This window comes from Rhamphochromis longiceps, linkage group LG13, assembly GCF_057381845.1.
Source record: "Rhamphochromis longiceps isolate RC_006_pf linkage group LG13, R_longiceps_female_GT1.1, whole genome shotgun sequence".
Lineage (NCBI taxonomy): Eukaryota > Metazoa > Chordata > Actinopteri > Cichliformes > Cichlidae > Rhamphochromis > Rhamphochromis longiceps.
This window is the reverse complement of record NC_140569.1, coordinates 23,095,975-23,112,360: the sequence shown is the minus strand read 5'-3', so window position 1 is coordinate 23,112,360 and position 16,386 is coordinate 23,095,975. Positions and strand designations below refer to the sequence as shown.

The 16,386-nt window shown below is 41.2% G+C and overlaps 1 protein-coding gene across 2 annotated transcripts in view; it reads left to right on the top strand.

Moving 5' to 3' along the window:
* Nucleotides 1-16,386, top strand: part of macrod2 (mono-ADP ribosylhydrolase 2) — a 423,775-nt gene that overhangs the window by 326,167 nt on the left and 81,222 nt on the right. For both annotated transcript variants that reach the window (XM_085428548.1, XM_085428549.1), the window contains one exon: nucleotides 2,572-2,645. In XM_085428548.1, the coding sequence (XP_085284674.1) occupies nucleotides 2,572-2,645 (74 nt within the window). The remainder of the gene's footprint in view (nucleotides 1-2,571; nucleotides 2,646-16,386) is intronic.

Sequence of the window (16,386 nt, the reverse complement as noted above, 5' to 3'; positions counted from 1 at the left end):
GCTTTCTTGTCATCTACACATCTGTTGGCTTGTGTTACTTGATCTGTTGTTACTCCTTCATAGGTGTGGTAGCACTTTTCCAAAAGGTAACATTTAAACAAAAAAGAAATTATATCACTGGAAAGGTTAAGTGTGCTTGGGAGACAGGGAGAGCCAGGTGACCTGCAGACCAATTTGGCATTCTGGATTAGGTTCTGAGCACACAGCTCTCGGGGCATCTTTTGAAGGACAGGAGCTGTGAACGGGGCTGTGCACTGTCTGCAGACACTGTCTAACAGAGCCATAGAAGCAGACTGGCTGTCACTGCTGGCCGGTATGCAGCTCACATCTTGCTTCACCCAGAGCTTGAACAGGAGCTCAGCAAGGGCTCGGCAGCGAGTCAACCCCTCTTCTCTCCTCGGTGTAATTCGGCCACTCCTGTCAAGCTGTGGAAGGGGAGGGAAAGAGAAGCAGTAAGGAAAAGAGACATCAGCAGCAGTCAGATGGGTGAAGGTGGTAGGGTTAAAGCACTGCACACTATATCTTGACTGTCAAGGCAGTTGATGTGAAGCATTTAGAGAATAGTTATTGAGAAACTGTGACAGCAGGTGGTCTGAGAGAGTGCGATGAAAGAGTAGAGGAAATGTAAGGTTAGCGATTTCTGGCTTTTAATTTTTCTTTACATCTGACTTAAATGATTAAAGGTTAATAATAATAATAATAATAATAATAATAATAATAATAATAATAATAATAATAATAATAATAATAAATAAAGGTTGTTGCAGTGCTTATAAGGCTGTTTCATAGGTCATAGCGCACTACAGTCATGGCAATGACCCAGGACAGGAACAGTGTTTGAAAATGTGGCATGTTCAATACCCGGCAGGCTACAAGAATGGCTTGGCCCTTGTATCAGTTTATGTGGGTTGAAATTGAATTCCTGACCTCTTTCGTTAGACTATGACACCGTCTCCCATAACCTGTTGTGCCTTACAGAGGTCAGGGGTTGTACAATAGATGAGCGACTAGTTTTTAATCTTGAAGAGGGTCACTGTGACTGAAAAAATTAAGCTGTGTTTATCTGTTAGCTTGTGGTCTTTGAATTAGACATACTGAACTGTAAAGGTTGTACTCACAGAGCAGCAAACTAACTTGTGCATTTGTGCAGAGGATCTAAAATCAATGTGCCTGAGTCAAGTAGTGTGAACGACACAGACAAACAAACTCAATTATTATTACTTTGAAATGAAGAGAGCTGAAACACTGCTCTATAGCAGATTGTCAGCTCTTTTGGTAATGGCATATACTGTCATGGTCCTGGGTCATTTTGACCCAGTGTTCTTAGTTTTTCTGTAGTTTTGTATTTTGTTTCTTATGTCCATTGGATTGTTTGGTTTGGTATTTGGATTCCCCCTGTGTCCATGTTTTTATTGTGGTGTTTGCTCTGGTACCGTGTTCCCATCCTATGTGTTCTGTGTTCTCCTCATCCCCTCGTATTCATCCTTCTTCTCTGCCTCTCTCTCTGCCTCTCTCTCTCCGTGCTCATCTCTGTGTACTGTGTTGTGTTTAAGGTCCACATCTTGGTGTCAGTATCGTCAGTTTCGTGTCCTCCCTGCTCGGCCATGAGTAATTGTCTTCAGCTGTGTTCCCCGTGTGTTCCCACTTCCCTCGTTACCTTCTGTGTATTTATGTCAGAGTGTCCCTTTGTTCTGTGTTGCGTCGTCCCTCTAGGTTGTGTGCATTTTCCGTGTCTTCCCAGCGCCTCAGCTTTTAGTTGCTCCCAGTATAGTTTTGTATGACTTCTTATGTTCCTGTTAATAAAGACCGGCCTTTGAGTTCATCCCCGTGTGTCTAGAGCCGTGCATTTGGGTCCTCTCTTGCCTTCACACAGCCGCCGCCTGACATATACTGTCTACTCTTTAGCTCTTAGCAAGGCTGGCCCGAAGGGTTTTATAGTCAATAGCTCATTCTAATTGTTTGCACTTGGTAAGTTGTCTACAGTGGAAGCAAATGATCCTGAGATCAGCATCTAGCAAAGCCTTCCCTTATTAAAAATTAATAAAGTTACAATCTTTTTTTTCCATCGATACAATCACAACAGCTCGCACAGTTGTTGTTAATACAACCACATTGCTTGTTAGGCACGCTGCCTTTATGGTTACTCTGGCATGCGGGTAAAATAAAATCGCTTAAAAGTTCATACGTCTAAGTGTAATTGTCCCCATCAAGACAAAATCTTAATCAGTTCTGCTTGAAGTGAGGGCTTGAATAGGGCTTTATACTTCCAGATGCTTGCAGATGTGTCTTTACATGTAGCTTGTATTTGCTCTCCTCACCCTCCAAAAATAGCACTTCTTTTCACCCTGCATCTGGCAACAAACTTCTACAGCAGTTGAACGGTCAGCTGTGCTCATCTGCCAGTGCCGAGCAGATTGTGCTGCTTTCTATTGATTTAAGGAGAAATGCCATTACCTTTGGAGATATCCGTTTCTGTTTGTTTGCCTGTCTGTTTTTGTCTCCCTCTGGTATCTGCATGTTGTATACAACAGGTATTGACACTTTTTTTTTGTTTTCCTTTTTTATGTCTAGGCTTTCCCAATGAGCCTGCAGCTGACATTGCTTTGAAAACAGTAAAACGCTGGATCGAAGACAATCCTGATAAGGTAGGACACGCCTGCATGATTCATGTTGTCGATCTGAGGTCACTTCCTCATTTGTGAAGTAACCGCCTATTTCTCACGTTCGCCGATTTGCTGTGACCTGAGATGATTGGACCACAGCAGAAACACTGAACTCCAATTGTCATGCGTCTCTGTTTCAGACAGACATCTTATCCACCTGCCTTGCTTGGTCTGCATGCATATCAAATTAAAAGCCAGTCTGTGTCTAATCGGGTCTTAAATGGTCTGTTGACTGTTTAATTGGTCAGTGCTGGGACGAGCTGTCAAACCCAGAAGAACATAAACACATCAGATGGAATAATCTCAAATTGTTATTTGTTTTAGATAAATTATAATCACGCCTTCCAAGAACTGAAGGCTCAGATGCAGATCTGCTGCACTACCACATTTCTCTGGTCAAAAACACAAATTCACACGTTTATCTTAAACGAACGGTAAAATCTTGAAAGCAGACAATCATCTTCAATTTTTATCTGTTGCGTCTCTTGTCATTTGCAATGACCGTAATGCATCCATTTGCATTGTGCAGAGCTAAAATGTATGCCACATTTGCAAGAAAAATCTTTACCGCCAAGGTTATTTTACTCGCTGAGAAAAACACTGATATGCTCGCTGACAGAGCTCCTACTTCACGCTTTCAACACACTGTGGACTTGATGTCAGATAGGAACCGATTATCAAGTTGTAATCTTGTTTTGTGAAATTTTAAGTTCTTCACCCAGGGTGCTATCGCCTTTATAAAGTACTTTATTAATTGCTAATGTGTTAGTACTAATTAATAGGGTCAAAATCCATGAGACTGTTGTAAAATAATAACTCAGGAGATAGCTGCATGTGGCTTTTATGGCGGTGGTTTACATGCATCGTGACTTTCAAGTGATATTTAACAGATTAATATATATTTAGTCCACGATGATAAAAAAATTTGTAGTTGTCAGGAGACTGTTTAAGACTTTGCAGAACATTTGCCAGCTTGTGAGTCAGTGAGTGATGCTAACCTTTGGGGGTCGTCTCTGTTTACTGTGGTACTGTTTATATCTGTCACTTTGGATTGAGGTGTTTTATAGAACTCACAGCTTGATGTGCTGCAGCATCCTTCAGCTGGTATTATGGATGTTCTCAACAAGCAGCCAAACGATACGGACTTGCTTGATTATTTTGCCGTTGTTGTGCACTTGCGCGCTGCCTGATGATTCCTGTAGCATGTAGTTGGGGAATCCATCAAGCCTCTGGCAGAAAGAAGATTTCCACCAGGTTATTGCTGACTGTAAATAACAAGCTAATGTTCAAAGCTGACTTTCGTAGTCGTGATGTTCCACATACAAGTTTGAAATGTTTTACAAGTGATGGAGGGGGCGTGAGAGACATCTGCGGAGGCTTCCCTTAGCAGTATTTGGCAAAACTGTGAGCACAGTCTGTAGATCTTCAACTCTAACTAAACCAAAAGTGATCTTTTAATAAGATCTGGGAGAATATAGCGATATATTTTACCCAGAAGCACAGCATAACATGGACGTGCACAGGAGGGCTTCCTTGCAGATTCAGATTCATTCACGGTTGCCTGCCGTTTTGTTAATCATCGTGTACCACAAAGAAGGATGCATGATGTGATTATGTTTTTTTTATTTTGTTTGTTTGAAGAGCTCAGGAAGAATCCAAATACATGTCTAATAGAATTCTCAATGCTCAAAGGAAAAGCATGTGAGCGTTTTGAAGTGCAGTAAATCTTAAGATGAATACCTCTTTCTATGTTTAGAAAAGCAATTTATCACTGTAACATTTACTCAATAGACACACCCAGTGTTGGCATGATTGATAATTGACATGATTCAGTTTTTAGGTGCTGTCAACTCGAAAATTGTGAATGGGCAGTTGTTTACCATGCGTAAAGACATTTTCAATCAAAGTCTTGAAAGTACAGTATTCTACAAGTTTCGCTTTCTCAGTTTCGCTTCAAAGGCAATCCAGAGGTTGTGTGCAAAGTTGCATGCGATGCCGGCTCATCTCCAGCTCTGTACGCTCAGTCTGTGTTGTAGGCGTCTACAGAATCAAGTCATCTCGGGGCCATGTTTTGTAGAAGATACCGTGTGGCTGAATTTTAGCACAGTGGGTTGGCTGAGCGTCTAACGTGGCCAGGGTAAAAGTGTAGACAGCAACCAGTTTATAGGCATTCGAATCTGGCAGGTTTTAGTCACAAGCAGCTATTGATCTGTAATTGTCCACATAGAAGTCTGAGAAGACAGTAACGTCAGGTGGCAGAAGACTTTGTGTGTGTACGGTGTGTGTGTATGTTTGGGTGTGTGCAGGGCTTGATGGGAAGATAGAATGAAAAGAAAACAAAGAACGGGACACTGTGTGATTGATTAACAGAAAGTTTATCTACCGGGCCAGCAAAGTGTAGCCCTAATGCACTCAGCCACACACAAAGGCCCCAATTCGAGATTGAAACTCACTCTTGAAAGCACCTAGACTTCCATTGTGGAGGAATAAACAGCCTCAATGTGGTCAGGGAGAACAGATCCTTTAATCTAGAGATACTTGAGTGCTGAACTGATTCTTTAGATCATAACAGATGAAAGAATAAGGGGCTCAGTCCCTGCTTCCCCATATATTCCATGTGAATTAATGAAACAGAATTTGTATTTGTAAACAACAGACCATAAAGCTCTAATGACTTCAAAAAGTACATAAGGGTCCAAGGCAGTGACATCCTAGAGACCCACTCCTCCATATGGCCTTTGAGCGGTTTCCCCCCGGCTCACAGCAGACATGCCTCTCCACTCATCTGGCTTTGGTTTATTTCTCATTTTCAGATCTAATTTGGTTTAATTCAGGCTTACATAGGTTTAATCTGCAGATGAAAAATGCGGTCTGACACTTTATTTGGCTGCCACGGATGTGCTCTGGATAGCCAAGCTTTTTAATGAAGCGTTTCGAGGGCCCCGCAGCCCAGCATTACTGACATAGTCTGAACACTTGAGACAGATTGAGAGTCTGTAATAAGCTCTGCTGCACTGTGCTGCTCAGGACAGAATTGATGTGTAGAGATTTCACCTTTCAACATTACTCTGGTTTGGGCTTTAGTATTAAGCACTCCACTGTGCCAATGATGCTCCCAAAACAGGTGTTTACATCCTATTTCCTGTTCTGTCAATGATCTGTTTACCTTAGTAGCATTTGTCATTTAAGACACCTGATAATAAATTCCATCTCAAGCTAAGGCTGTAGACTCTGTGACAAATGTCAAGTGTCTGTTACGAATAAATGCAATATTTTGTATGCTTTGTATGGTTGTGGTTTTCTGCGTGAATGCGTATCAGCTTAGGAGCCTGTCTGGGTTTTGGCAGATGGAGCTGCAACATGTCAACTTTGAGGCGTTCATTGTCATTCGGTTGAATAAGATGGATGGTTGCTGTTACGATGGCTATATTGTGTGGTTCGTATTTAGAAAATCTAAACGTTGCGACCATTTTTATCTGGCATGCTGGGTAAGCAGACAGTATATTAAATATATGGTGCTTGCTTGTTGTCTCCTATACGTGACAGTTATGATGGTAATGAATTCCCCAAAAGAGAGACCAAAAAAATCTAGACAGAGTTTTCGTTCCATTAGCCTCATCCAGTCAGCTTTTTTTTTTAAAATATCAGAGAAGATCCATTTTATTCGACTTTCTAAAAGGCTGAAACAGGGGAACAGATTTAAAATAAATGATCGCTTTATCGGTTGTGAGAAATTTGAGCTTTTTTATAATAAGATAATACCAACTTCTTTATCAAAATCACCGATATCAATAAGCTTTCATTCAGTGTGTGAAAGACAGGCTGAATAATGATGTTAGTGTTGTTTGTGTCTACATGTATGTGTATATATTAGTCTTGTTTACATATCATATAATGAAGGAAAAAATAGGCACATTATGGGCCTCGATATCCATTTGAATAAGAGCCAAAGAAAATACAGCAGAAACAGTCATTTCAGCTTCAAGTTATGAACAAAGCCCTTTATGAGAAAATACTTTGAGACCCAAGAGCAATTGAAGCAAAAGCTGCTACTAAGTGGGGTGGTACTTGAGCTCTATGTTGCTGCATTGCCTCTTCATGGTGTTTTTTTATTGTCTGGTATCCAGTGAAAACTCTTTGCCAAATGATGCATCTGTAGTCGATGGTGATTTGCTCAAATTTGCTCCCTGCATGCCTTGAGGATGCTGATGTGCCACTGGTGGGCTGTGCAACTGGCATAGTGTTCAAAGCCAGCGTGGTCTTTTGAAGTCAGCGTCTAGCCCCTTTGAATTGTTTGCTGTGACTGGGAGCATCAGGGAGACACGGCCTGATCAGAAGAACATGCCTAACCACTCAATTCTGCATCCACATGATATACTGTCTCGTGTGGATGGAGGAGCTCAGCTTGACCTCCGAGAAAAGCATTCCTCCTCTATGCGTGTCTGTCAAACACCTGCAGATTTTCCCGGGAAAATGCTTTAGAGTGAGTATATGAATGCCTTAATAGTTTTCTCTCTGAGAGAATTACTTTACTGGCACCAGTGCTAATGCATACCATGTAGTCTAATACATTAGTGGCAGCTATTTGGACCACGGCAGTAGAATGGATCTTTTATGGCTTTTATGATCTGACAATTTTATTATCTCACTCACTCTGGATAATATGGCGTGTGCCCTTTGATTCCCTTGACCTCAGGTTGGTGAAGTTATATACTCCTAGCTTCAGTGTTTAAATAGATTTAAGATGATACATTCAGTTTGTAAACCGACACTCTTCAAAGTTAATTTTTACATCTTTTGCTTTTAGCTCTGTTATCTGCAGAGCGAGCCGCAGCTTTGATAAAGTCCTCTCGCTGTCAGGGATTTTTAAAAAAAAGTTTATTATGAAGATCAAATGTTACTGTATTTTCAGTGTTTATCTAAACGGTTGCATGAAGCTCTTACCATCAGAGAGAAATCCTTTTTCTGCACGAATGAGGATTAAGCCTATCATCTTTATCTCTGCCCAAAGACCAAGGTGTTGCTTTACTCCTGGTAATTGCAGAATGATCACCTTAGTATCTGATGCAAGATGACTGAGAGTTTTCTGTACTGAGGGAGATTAATATTGAATTCTCCATTAATGTTCTGTCCCCACTTAGAGTCAAACGAATAATAAAAGAATAAATATAGCTCTACTCTACTCACAGAATTGATTGCATCTCACTCAGAAAGTAATGGATAAGCTGTTTGTGACGACTTAAGTACTTAAATCGCCGTGGCCGTTAATGCAGATTACAGAACTTATTAACAAGTAGCACCTTCTGCAATAATGCACACTTGTCTTTATGGGCTCTACCTATTTCTGAGGCTTAAAACAATGTTAACTCTTTATGCACGACTAGAAAGCCCTCAATGTTTTTGAAGTTGGAAACTGACGTCTTCCATAACCAGGTGCTCTTTTACACATGCACCGAGCCCACCAATAAACACAGCCCACTGCACTCTGACACATGGACAGTAAGATATGATGCCCTCTGAATTCAGCTCTTTCTGGTCCTGTAGATACTGTAGTGCCACTCCATGCTTACTGTGCTGGAACAAGCTATCTTAATGACATGCTAATTGATTTAGTGTAGCGCAGATAGCGGTAGGCTGGCACACCGTGATAAAGCAAGAGTGGGTCGAGCTATTGGTTCAGAGGAGGACAGGAGACTCATCAAAGTCCAAGTAGTTCATTCGCTCTATTTGAAGACAATTTTACACCATGGCGCCCCATGCTGAAGCATGGAGACCTTTACCGTGGAGGTGCTTTGTCTGTGTATGTGTGTTTGCAGTGTTAGGAGTAAGCCGGGTCGTGTACTGCAAATTCAGACGACAACAAAAACAACAACAACAAAATCGTCGGCTGTGTTGTCACAAGAATGCTCATTACAGACGATAATTACGTAGTCTATCTGTGACCTGCAGAAAAGGATGGGAAACACTGTGACTACTCCACTGTCCTCTCACTCACTAGTGCTGATACTGAGCCATGAAGTCTGGAACACACAAATAACCTTGCTTAGCATTGCTTCTGTAACGAAGTGTGCGCCGATACTGCAAAAGAAACTTGTAAACACTTGGTTATGAAGTGGATGTGGACAGTAAAGCATCCAACTTGTAAAACAGTTGCATGCATTTGCATTGTATATAGCAAGTCTGAATTCTTAAAATCAGATGTTAATGGAATACATATTATTTAAGCAGTTCATTATCTCCTGCAACTCAGTGTAAGTATATACAGTACGTTCACTATATTTGGGGGGCATCTATATATATGGAGGTGGTGCGGGCCGTCTGCCAGTTGGAAGGTTGTTGGCTTGATGTCTAACTATCCTTGGGCAAGACAAAGGACCAGTTGTCCAAAATACATTCATCACAGCATGAGTGTGGCTTGTAATTAAAAGGGCTTTGAGTGTTGGTTTAGTGTAGAAAAGCACAATTTAAATACCAGTTCATCTACCAATTATATTTGGAGGAGGAGCATGCAAATTTTAAAAGTTCTGAGATGTAGCAAGGCATAATAGTCCATAATTAAATATAGCAAACACACCTTGCTTTGATACAGTAAGCAACATCATTACCCAACTACCAGAAGAAGAGAAAGATGGCTGATTTGTACTCAGTAAGCTAATCAATTTCAGCAGCTTAACTGTTTGTAGTTATCAGGTTGGTATGCTTTCTTTTTTTCGTATTAGCATACTTATGTATTATGTTCTATAAACAAAAGCATTGTCTTAAAAACTATCATGAAAGAAATAAAAGACGCTGGACATTGGTTGCTTGCACCATGTGGCAACATGTGAGTTAATGTACTGCAGCATTTAGTCGAGGGTTCAGACGCTGAAAGGCAAGAGCTAAGCACCTAACAATGTTCAACCTTCTTGTTCAAATATTTGTAGCTGCATGAGTTCACTGCTCTTTCGCCATTCACAGCTAGTCATTATCCACCATCCCATCAACAAACACGCTCTCACTGTGAGTATTGGGGTCCAGTTCTACAGGCAGCTGTGTGTCCGTTTCTGTATGAGCATCACATAAGCAGGCCTTCCCAGTGCTACCGATGTTGTAGGATTGGGGCTCGGTTCAGGGAGGAGGGTGGAGACCACCACAGTGATTACTTTAGCTGTTGCTGTGTGATTGCACAGTCTCTGGCATGTGATTAGGGGGAATGGGCCATATCTCTCACCATCTCAAAGGGGGATCAAATCAGCCTCAAAGCCTGGCTTCAGGCGGTGGTGCATTTGAAAGTCAATGTTTTATTTCTAAGCATAAATTACTTGATCAGGGCACTTTTTAGCCCAAGGTTGTATTCTGAAATAAGGTTTGCCACATTTAGAGAGATGGCAGAAGATCTAATGATTGCATATGTCATGTCACACGCGTCCCCATCGAGTCTATAGGTATAACAGAATTTCAAACTGAATCAACTGGCCTCACAAATAGTTTGCCTGTGTCTCAGTCGCTTGTCTTTTCTGGTGGATTCTGTTAAATAAACCTACATTTAAATCTTTTGCAAAGCAGGAGTATACACAAGGATATTCAAGATAAGACTAACAAGGTAATTTTTTTCAGCAATGGCCAATTGATTCGGTTAAGCGGAAAAGGGTGTCGGTGCTCTTCAAAGTTGTGTTAAAGGTTGACAGCGTGATTTAGTTCGAGTCATGCTGAGTTCGGTGGAGCTAATCCCTACAGTAAGCTTTCTTTGGGCAGCAGAAAGAAGGAAAGATGGAGAAAGCTATGGGTAGATCATGATGCGATGATGTCGTGCCTTTGAATATTGAAATTATCCAGGTGTGTGACTGTTGTTGAACATCTCCATAGTGGGGATGGACAGAGAAATCTGTTTCTGTGGGTCCTCAACCAGCAAAGCAAGAGGAGTGGTGCATGCTGTAACTCGACAGGGCTACAGAAATCAGTCTCAGCAACATGGTACAGAATGGTAAAATAGGTGATAGATAGAGCGGGAAGCTGCATGAAGGCTCTGGGACCACAATTTGGATGGTGGAAGATTTTATGTGCTCACTGTTCTTGTCAACAAAAATAAAAAATCCTAGATCTCAACATCCCATCTCACAGTTACCTGTTACGAAAAGTTTTACAACATTTTCTGTGAAATTTGTGATTTGTTTTGTGAATTGTGTGACTGCAGAGAAGTAAAAACAAAGGTTGATGAAGCTCCGTCACAGTGTGTTTATACAACATAAATATGCAAATGAGCAAATAATTAAGCAAAGCTGCCTATTTTTTTTATGTTTATAACAGCTTTGCATGTTAACAGTGCGACCCAAGCTTGAACCTTCTTCAGAGCTGTCTCCTCTTTGCCTTGTGCAACGTTCCTGGACCGGACACTATCCGCTGGCCTCCTGTATCCTCAGGCTGTCTAAAGTAATCAAAGGAGGGCAGCATTAATTGCTTGACCCTGGCAAGAAGCCAGGTGGTATGGGATGGGTCATCACCTGCCTAGGGAAAGGTTGCCCCTCATTTTTTTCATCGCCCATTCTTCCCCTCTTTCTTTCACTTCACCACCTGCCACAAGCAAACACCAGGAAGGTCTGGCTAGTTCTCTGTGGGGTACTGCAAAGTCACCCCAGCTAAACGCCCATCCTGTCTACCAAGCAACAGCCAACTATAAAAAGTAATAACCTTCCATCCAAAATAATAGTTAAAATTGGAATTGGGCATGCCCACTTTCCATGAACCTATTTCAGACAATGGCTCCAGTCCTATTACACAATGTCTGCCTCTGTACCCTGGCATAAACATCTTAGAGGGTGCTGTTCCAGGAAGGGTTGGGGTTTGTCTGACTTATGGCTGATGCATTCATCAAGCTCGTGCCAAGCCAATATCACACTGTCAGAAGGGAGCATGTGGCATTCTATCACCATGAGAGGCTGTGACAGAACAAGTCCTTTTCCATTACGCTCTCTCAGGGCAATCTCTGATATTGCCTTTCTGCTGCTCCATAATGCTGTTTATTTCAGTTGTTTGCACTGGTAGAATCCACTCGGCTTCTTTTCCCTTGCTCGGGCCTAATCAGTGTGAACCTCGTCGAATTTCGCTCTTGAAGAGTATAGAGCTCTCAAAATTGTTCTGTTGTGCCAACATTTTAATGTGGATTCTGAACTATATATCAGTTTTAAATAAGTAAAAAAGACTAAATTTGATCTGCAACGCCCATCTGTGCAGTTCAAGGCTGAGTATTCATTACTGTTTTTAACTGTCTAAACTCCTCTTTCTCATTTACTCGGCTGACAAAGGATCTTTTCCTTCCTCGTCACAGATGTAATAGAGAGCATTTGATGTGCCCAACCTTTTCCCATCACTGTATTCTCTATGTTTCCTATTTTTCATTCAGTGGAGGCTGTTAAGAAGCTGTCGTCCTGTAGAGTGGTCCCCAGTACACTCCTGTGTTCTCCTCGCCTGAAGCACTGAATTACTATTTATGTGCTGAACTTTGACAGTACACCAGAGTCTGTCCCTGCTCAACCAGCATAACTAAAGCGGCGTAGCTATGAGGTTTTTTTTTTTTACTTGTCTTCTGCTTTCATGACTTCCTCTTCGCTGAATAAAAGGTGGGCTGGAGTGGTTGTGGGGGGGTAGTGTGTGAAAGCATCCCATTGGACTCCTTAACAACGGATTTGGCTTGCACATGCTGCACAATCAAGACAGAAATCTCTGCTTTGATTCACCTTCAGCTTTCTCCTAATGCATTGTTTATTACCGATGTCCAACACGAGCATGTTTCTGCAACAAATAAATTAGGTTTGCAGCTACTTTTTTAATCACTCCTAACAGTCTCTCCTGACTGCTGGAATGAAAATGTACCTCTTCGTGAAGTCATCGGATTAGATTTGTTCACAGTTAGGGGATGAAAAGCACACTCACTTGGTAATGTGAACACCACAGACAGAGTTTTTCATAAAAGCTTTGATGGACATCAAATCTAATCTGGAGGATACAGAGCCAAAGTATTCTAGCAAATCTGGTACAATTTTCTGCCTTTGATGCGCAGTAATTCTACTTTCTCATCCGAAGAGGGCAAACCTCAAACTGAGCAGACGAGATTTTCTCAGAGAATGAGGTTATGCTGCAGACATTCATTCTCCAATGGGAACTCTATTGATTATCTTGCATATCTGTCTGGCTATGAGATTTCTCAGCACTTTCATGCCAGAGTTTTCTGTCAGATATCTGTCCTTCCTCGTAGAAAATTCAGTGTTATAAAAGCGTTGTAAGTTAAATGTCGAATCTCTTTTCTTCGGTGCTGAGACAGACTGCTGCTACATTGCACGGTCACTTTTTAGCTAGCTGCTGTAAAAATTGTTTGAAATGTTACAAAAATAAAAAGCCGATGATGGGTTTTTTTACACTGCAGCATTAAAGGCAGTAAAAGAATCACTGAGAAATCCATATAGCGTATATGTGTTACATTACATCAAAGGAGCGAACCTTTAAATTATGTTTGACAATGAATTCCTTTACATACACCCAGCAGATTTTGTAAAAATGCTTCTTTTTTAACTTTTAAAGAGGTTTTTTTGTTGTTGTTTTTTTACTTTTAAAGAATGTAAGTAACATTTTGGTCCGTTGGGAAATGCTACAGGCAGTAACAAGCTTTAGATGAAACGGATTCATGGTGACAAACAATATATATATAATCTACTGAGTAACATGTAATAATGAGGTCTCTGAGTATGCTGATAATGATATCAATTATACTGAGAACTGAAATTGTTAATAATTAGAAGTGTCTGTAGTACTCATAGTCAGCCGGTAAAAAAGCCTGTTATCAAGCTGATATGTTGATACCTACATTATATTGTGACAAATATCAGTGTGGGGTGTTAAGTGTTATCAGCCGGGTGCCCGTGTCTAATATTGTTGCTTAAGTGCAGCGAAGATTCTTATCAGCACCTGTGCTGTTGTTTGGGAACTGAGCTTATATCAGAGATAGTCAGGCAAAAGGTCTGAATGGTGTAGTTCAAAGCATTACAGGCATTAAATGTGCTGTCACATTCACAGCCAAGCTCTTATACTGAGACGCTGTCCTCTCTTCCTGTATATCATTAAACAAGACTGGGCGTCCGTCTCTCACACATCCTCTTTGCATCTAATATCCTCTGATGTTTTCATAGCACACTGTTTATATAACACTGGCTCCAGACTGTAGAAAACAATTTACACAAGCCTCATTTTAAAAAAAGAAAAACTACAAACTGCAAAATAATTACCCACTTTGTGTTTGCCGCTGTTGAGGCAAACTGAATGACATTAAAGTACGAGCACCGGGTAGCTTTAGCACAGCCACTTTTCATCCTCTTCTGACAGAGAGACTGAGGGGGATCTCTAGAAGGCTTTGAGGTTTTTTTGTGCTGTTTGAGTCCTCTCAACATGACCTGATCAGACCCCATTCATGCTCTCTCCCTTCATCAGCCAGAGGTTGGACCGTACCCAGATTGAGCCTGTCTCATAATCACAGAGACTTCAGGGATACTATTGTCTAAACATGCTGCCAACAGAGGGCTCATTGGCTGCTCGTGATTTGGTTTTAGCAGCGAGAAGTTTTCTTCTTTCTCTTTTAATGGCGCTAACAAAGACGTCATTCAGGATTAGGTGTAAGTATAGCCTTTACCTGAATGTACAGTATGTTCGTGCACATATGCATAATTATATACAATCCAGCCAGCTGTATTGCATTATACGACATTCATCGACATCGTACTGCAATACGAGCCGATTCTAAAATGGTCCAAGCATAGTGCAGCATCAATTTGAGTCATACCAACAAATCGTTTTTTGTTGTTGTGTTTTTTTCTCTTTTTTCGGGGTGATACTGAGCCTGTGCATCGTAGGCCTGCGAGGGCTGCAGCTGACAGCTTTGTGGTTTCTTCTGACAAAGGAGACTTATTTATGTCTCTCATCCTCTGTGCAGCCTCTCTGAAGGCCCATGCTACAAACCACAGAGGCTGCACAGCTCTTGACAGAGTATCTCACTACAAAGCCCTCACACTCATTTTTGACTGGCAGCAGCCAACCTTCAATTTCCCTGTCTCTATTGCCATGAAATCTGGCTCTTAGCAGGTTCTTGACATGTTTGATGTCTGGATTTTATGGTTGTGTTATGACTCTGCAACTAATCGGTGCCCTTGGATTTAGTAACGGCTCTCTGGATCATCGGGAGGGGGGGTTTCCTTTAATTTGACATTATATATTTTTCTTTATTTTTGTTCACTTCAAAGGTTTGACTTTAAAGCAAGGGCACCGCATGATTTTACTTTTGTAGAGTCAGTAAGTATTGCCAGGTTTATTCTAATATTTGATAAATTATTTCATATTCCAGTAATAAATGAGTCAAAAAGGCTCCTAGACGACACACTGAATGACTTAAGTGTAATAAAATTTGTCTCACCACCATACCTCAGTCTACCATTCATCTTGGGGTTGCAATTCCAGGAGGAGTTTTGAGAAGAAAATTAAAAAGAAAATTAAAAGAATTTCAATTAAGTGATTTGCTGAATTGGAGGGAAAACGTCAGTGATGTGGAAAAGGCTTTTAATCTTGGTGAGCCACCTCTTGTTCCATTAAGCTCATATGCCCTGCTTATCTCACTAATCATTCTTTCCAATGCCAGCAGTCTTGGCGATTTTTAATGAACCCATTATGTCCTGATTCAGTCCACCAGCACTGGCAGGCACACCGCACGCTCATGAAGTGGGCTGGAAACAATCAAAGTACAATCAGGCTCTTGGAATGATGCTATGGCCCTGTTAGAGATGGATCAACAGTAGAGCAGAGCGAGGCAGATATATCATTTGGCCTGTCACAGACATATATCAGTATCGGTGAAGTTTTATGTGCCTATAAGAGTTTGTGTTTTTTCTGCCTGCTGGAGGAAGAATGGCCTCAGAGTCGAACTGTTTACATCATTACAACGTTGCTACTTGACGACTGACACTTCCAGAGAGGCTGCGGTGCATCATCTCTGTGAGAGAAACTCCTACCACCCTTAACTATATAACAACAGTTTAATGTGTCATAGATATGAGCAGGAGATATGAGGAGTCCCGTACTGTAGATGATGATGATGATGAATAAATGGTATAAATGGACAGCCTTTGTCCAGCGTTACTGCTCTTTTTGAATTATTTTTTAATTCCAGGACTCTTTTCAGACTTTACTGTTCACAATTCTGTTTATTTATCTCGTACTGGCCTCAGTCTAAAACTAGCAGTTTTGGCCTATCTCTCTTAAAGGCCAGCAGCCAGCTTTCTTCTGCCTAACCCGCAAACAGAAGATTTGAACAGGAGGTGAGTGGGACTGCTGTGCTCACAGCCAGAGCTGTTTTCCCCGAACATATTGAGAACATTCCCTTTCTTTGACACCATTCAGATCCAAGAGTGGAAATAACTAAATAAATAATAAATCTGAGTATTTAGAGCGGGGCTTACTTAGGGATTATTTGTACATAAGCTAACCTTGTTATTTGAAACTTTGACTATGTATAGTATGAAAATCCATTATTGCAACAGTATATATCCATCCTCTCATGCAAGAGGTGGGGTATACTCTCTACAGTTTGACAATCTGTGCAGGGGACACGCAAAGAAACAAACAACCATTCACACCTTTGGCCAGTTTTAACTGGTTAATCTATCACGCATGTCTCTGGACTCTTGGAGGGAACCCATGCAGGCAGAAA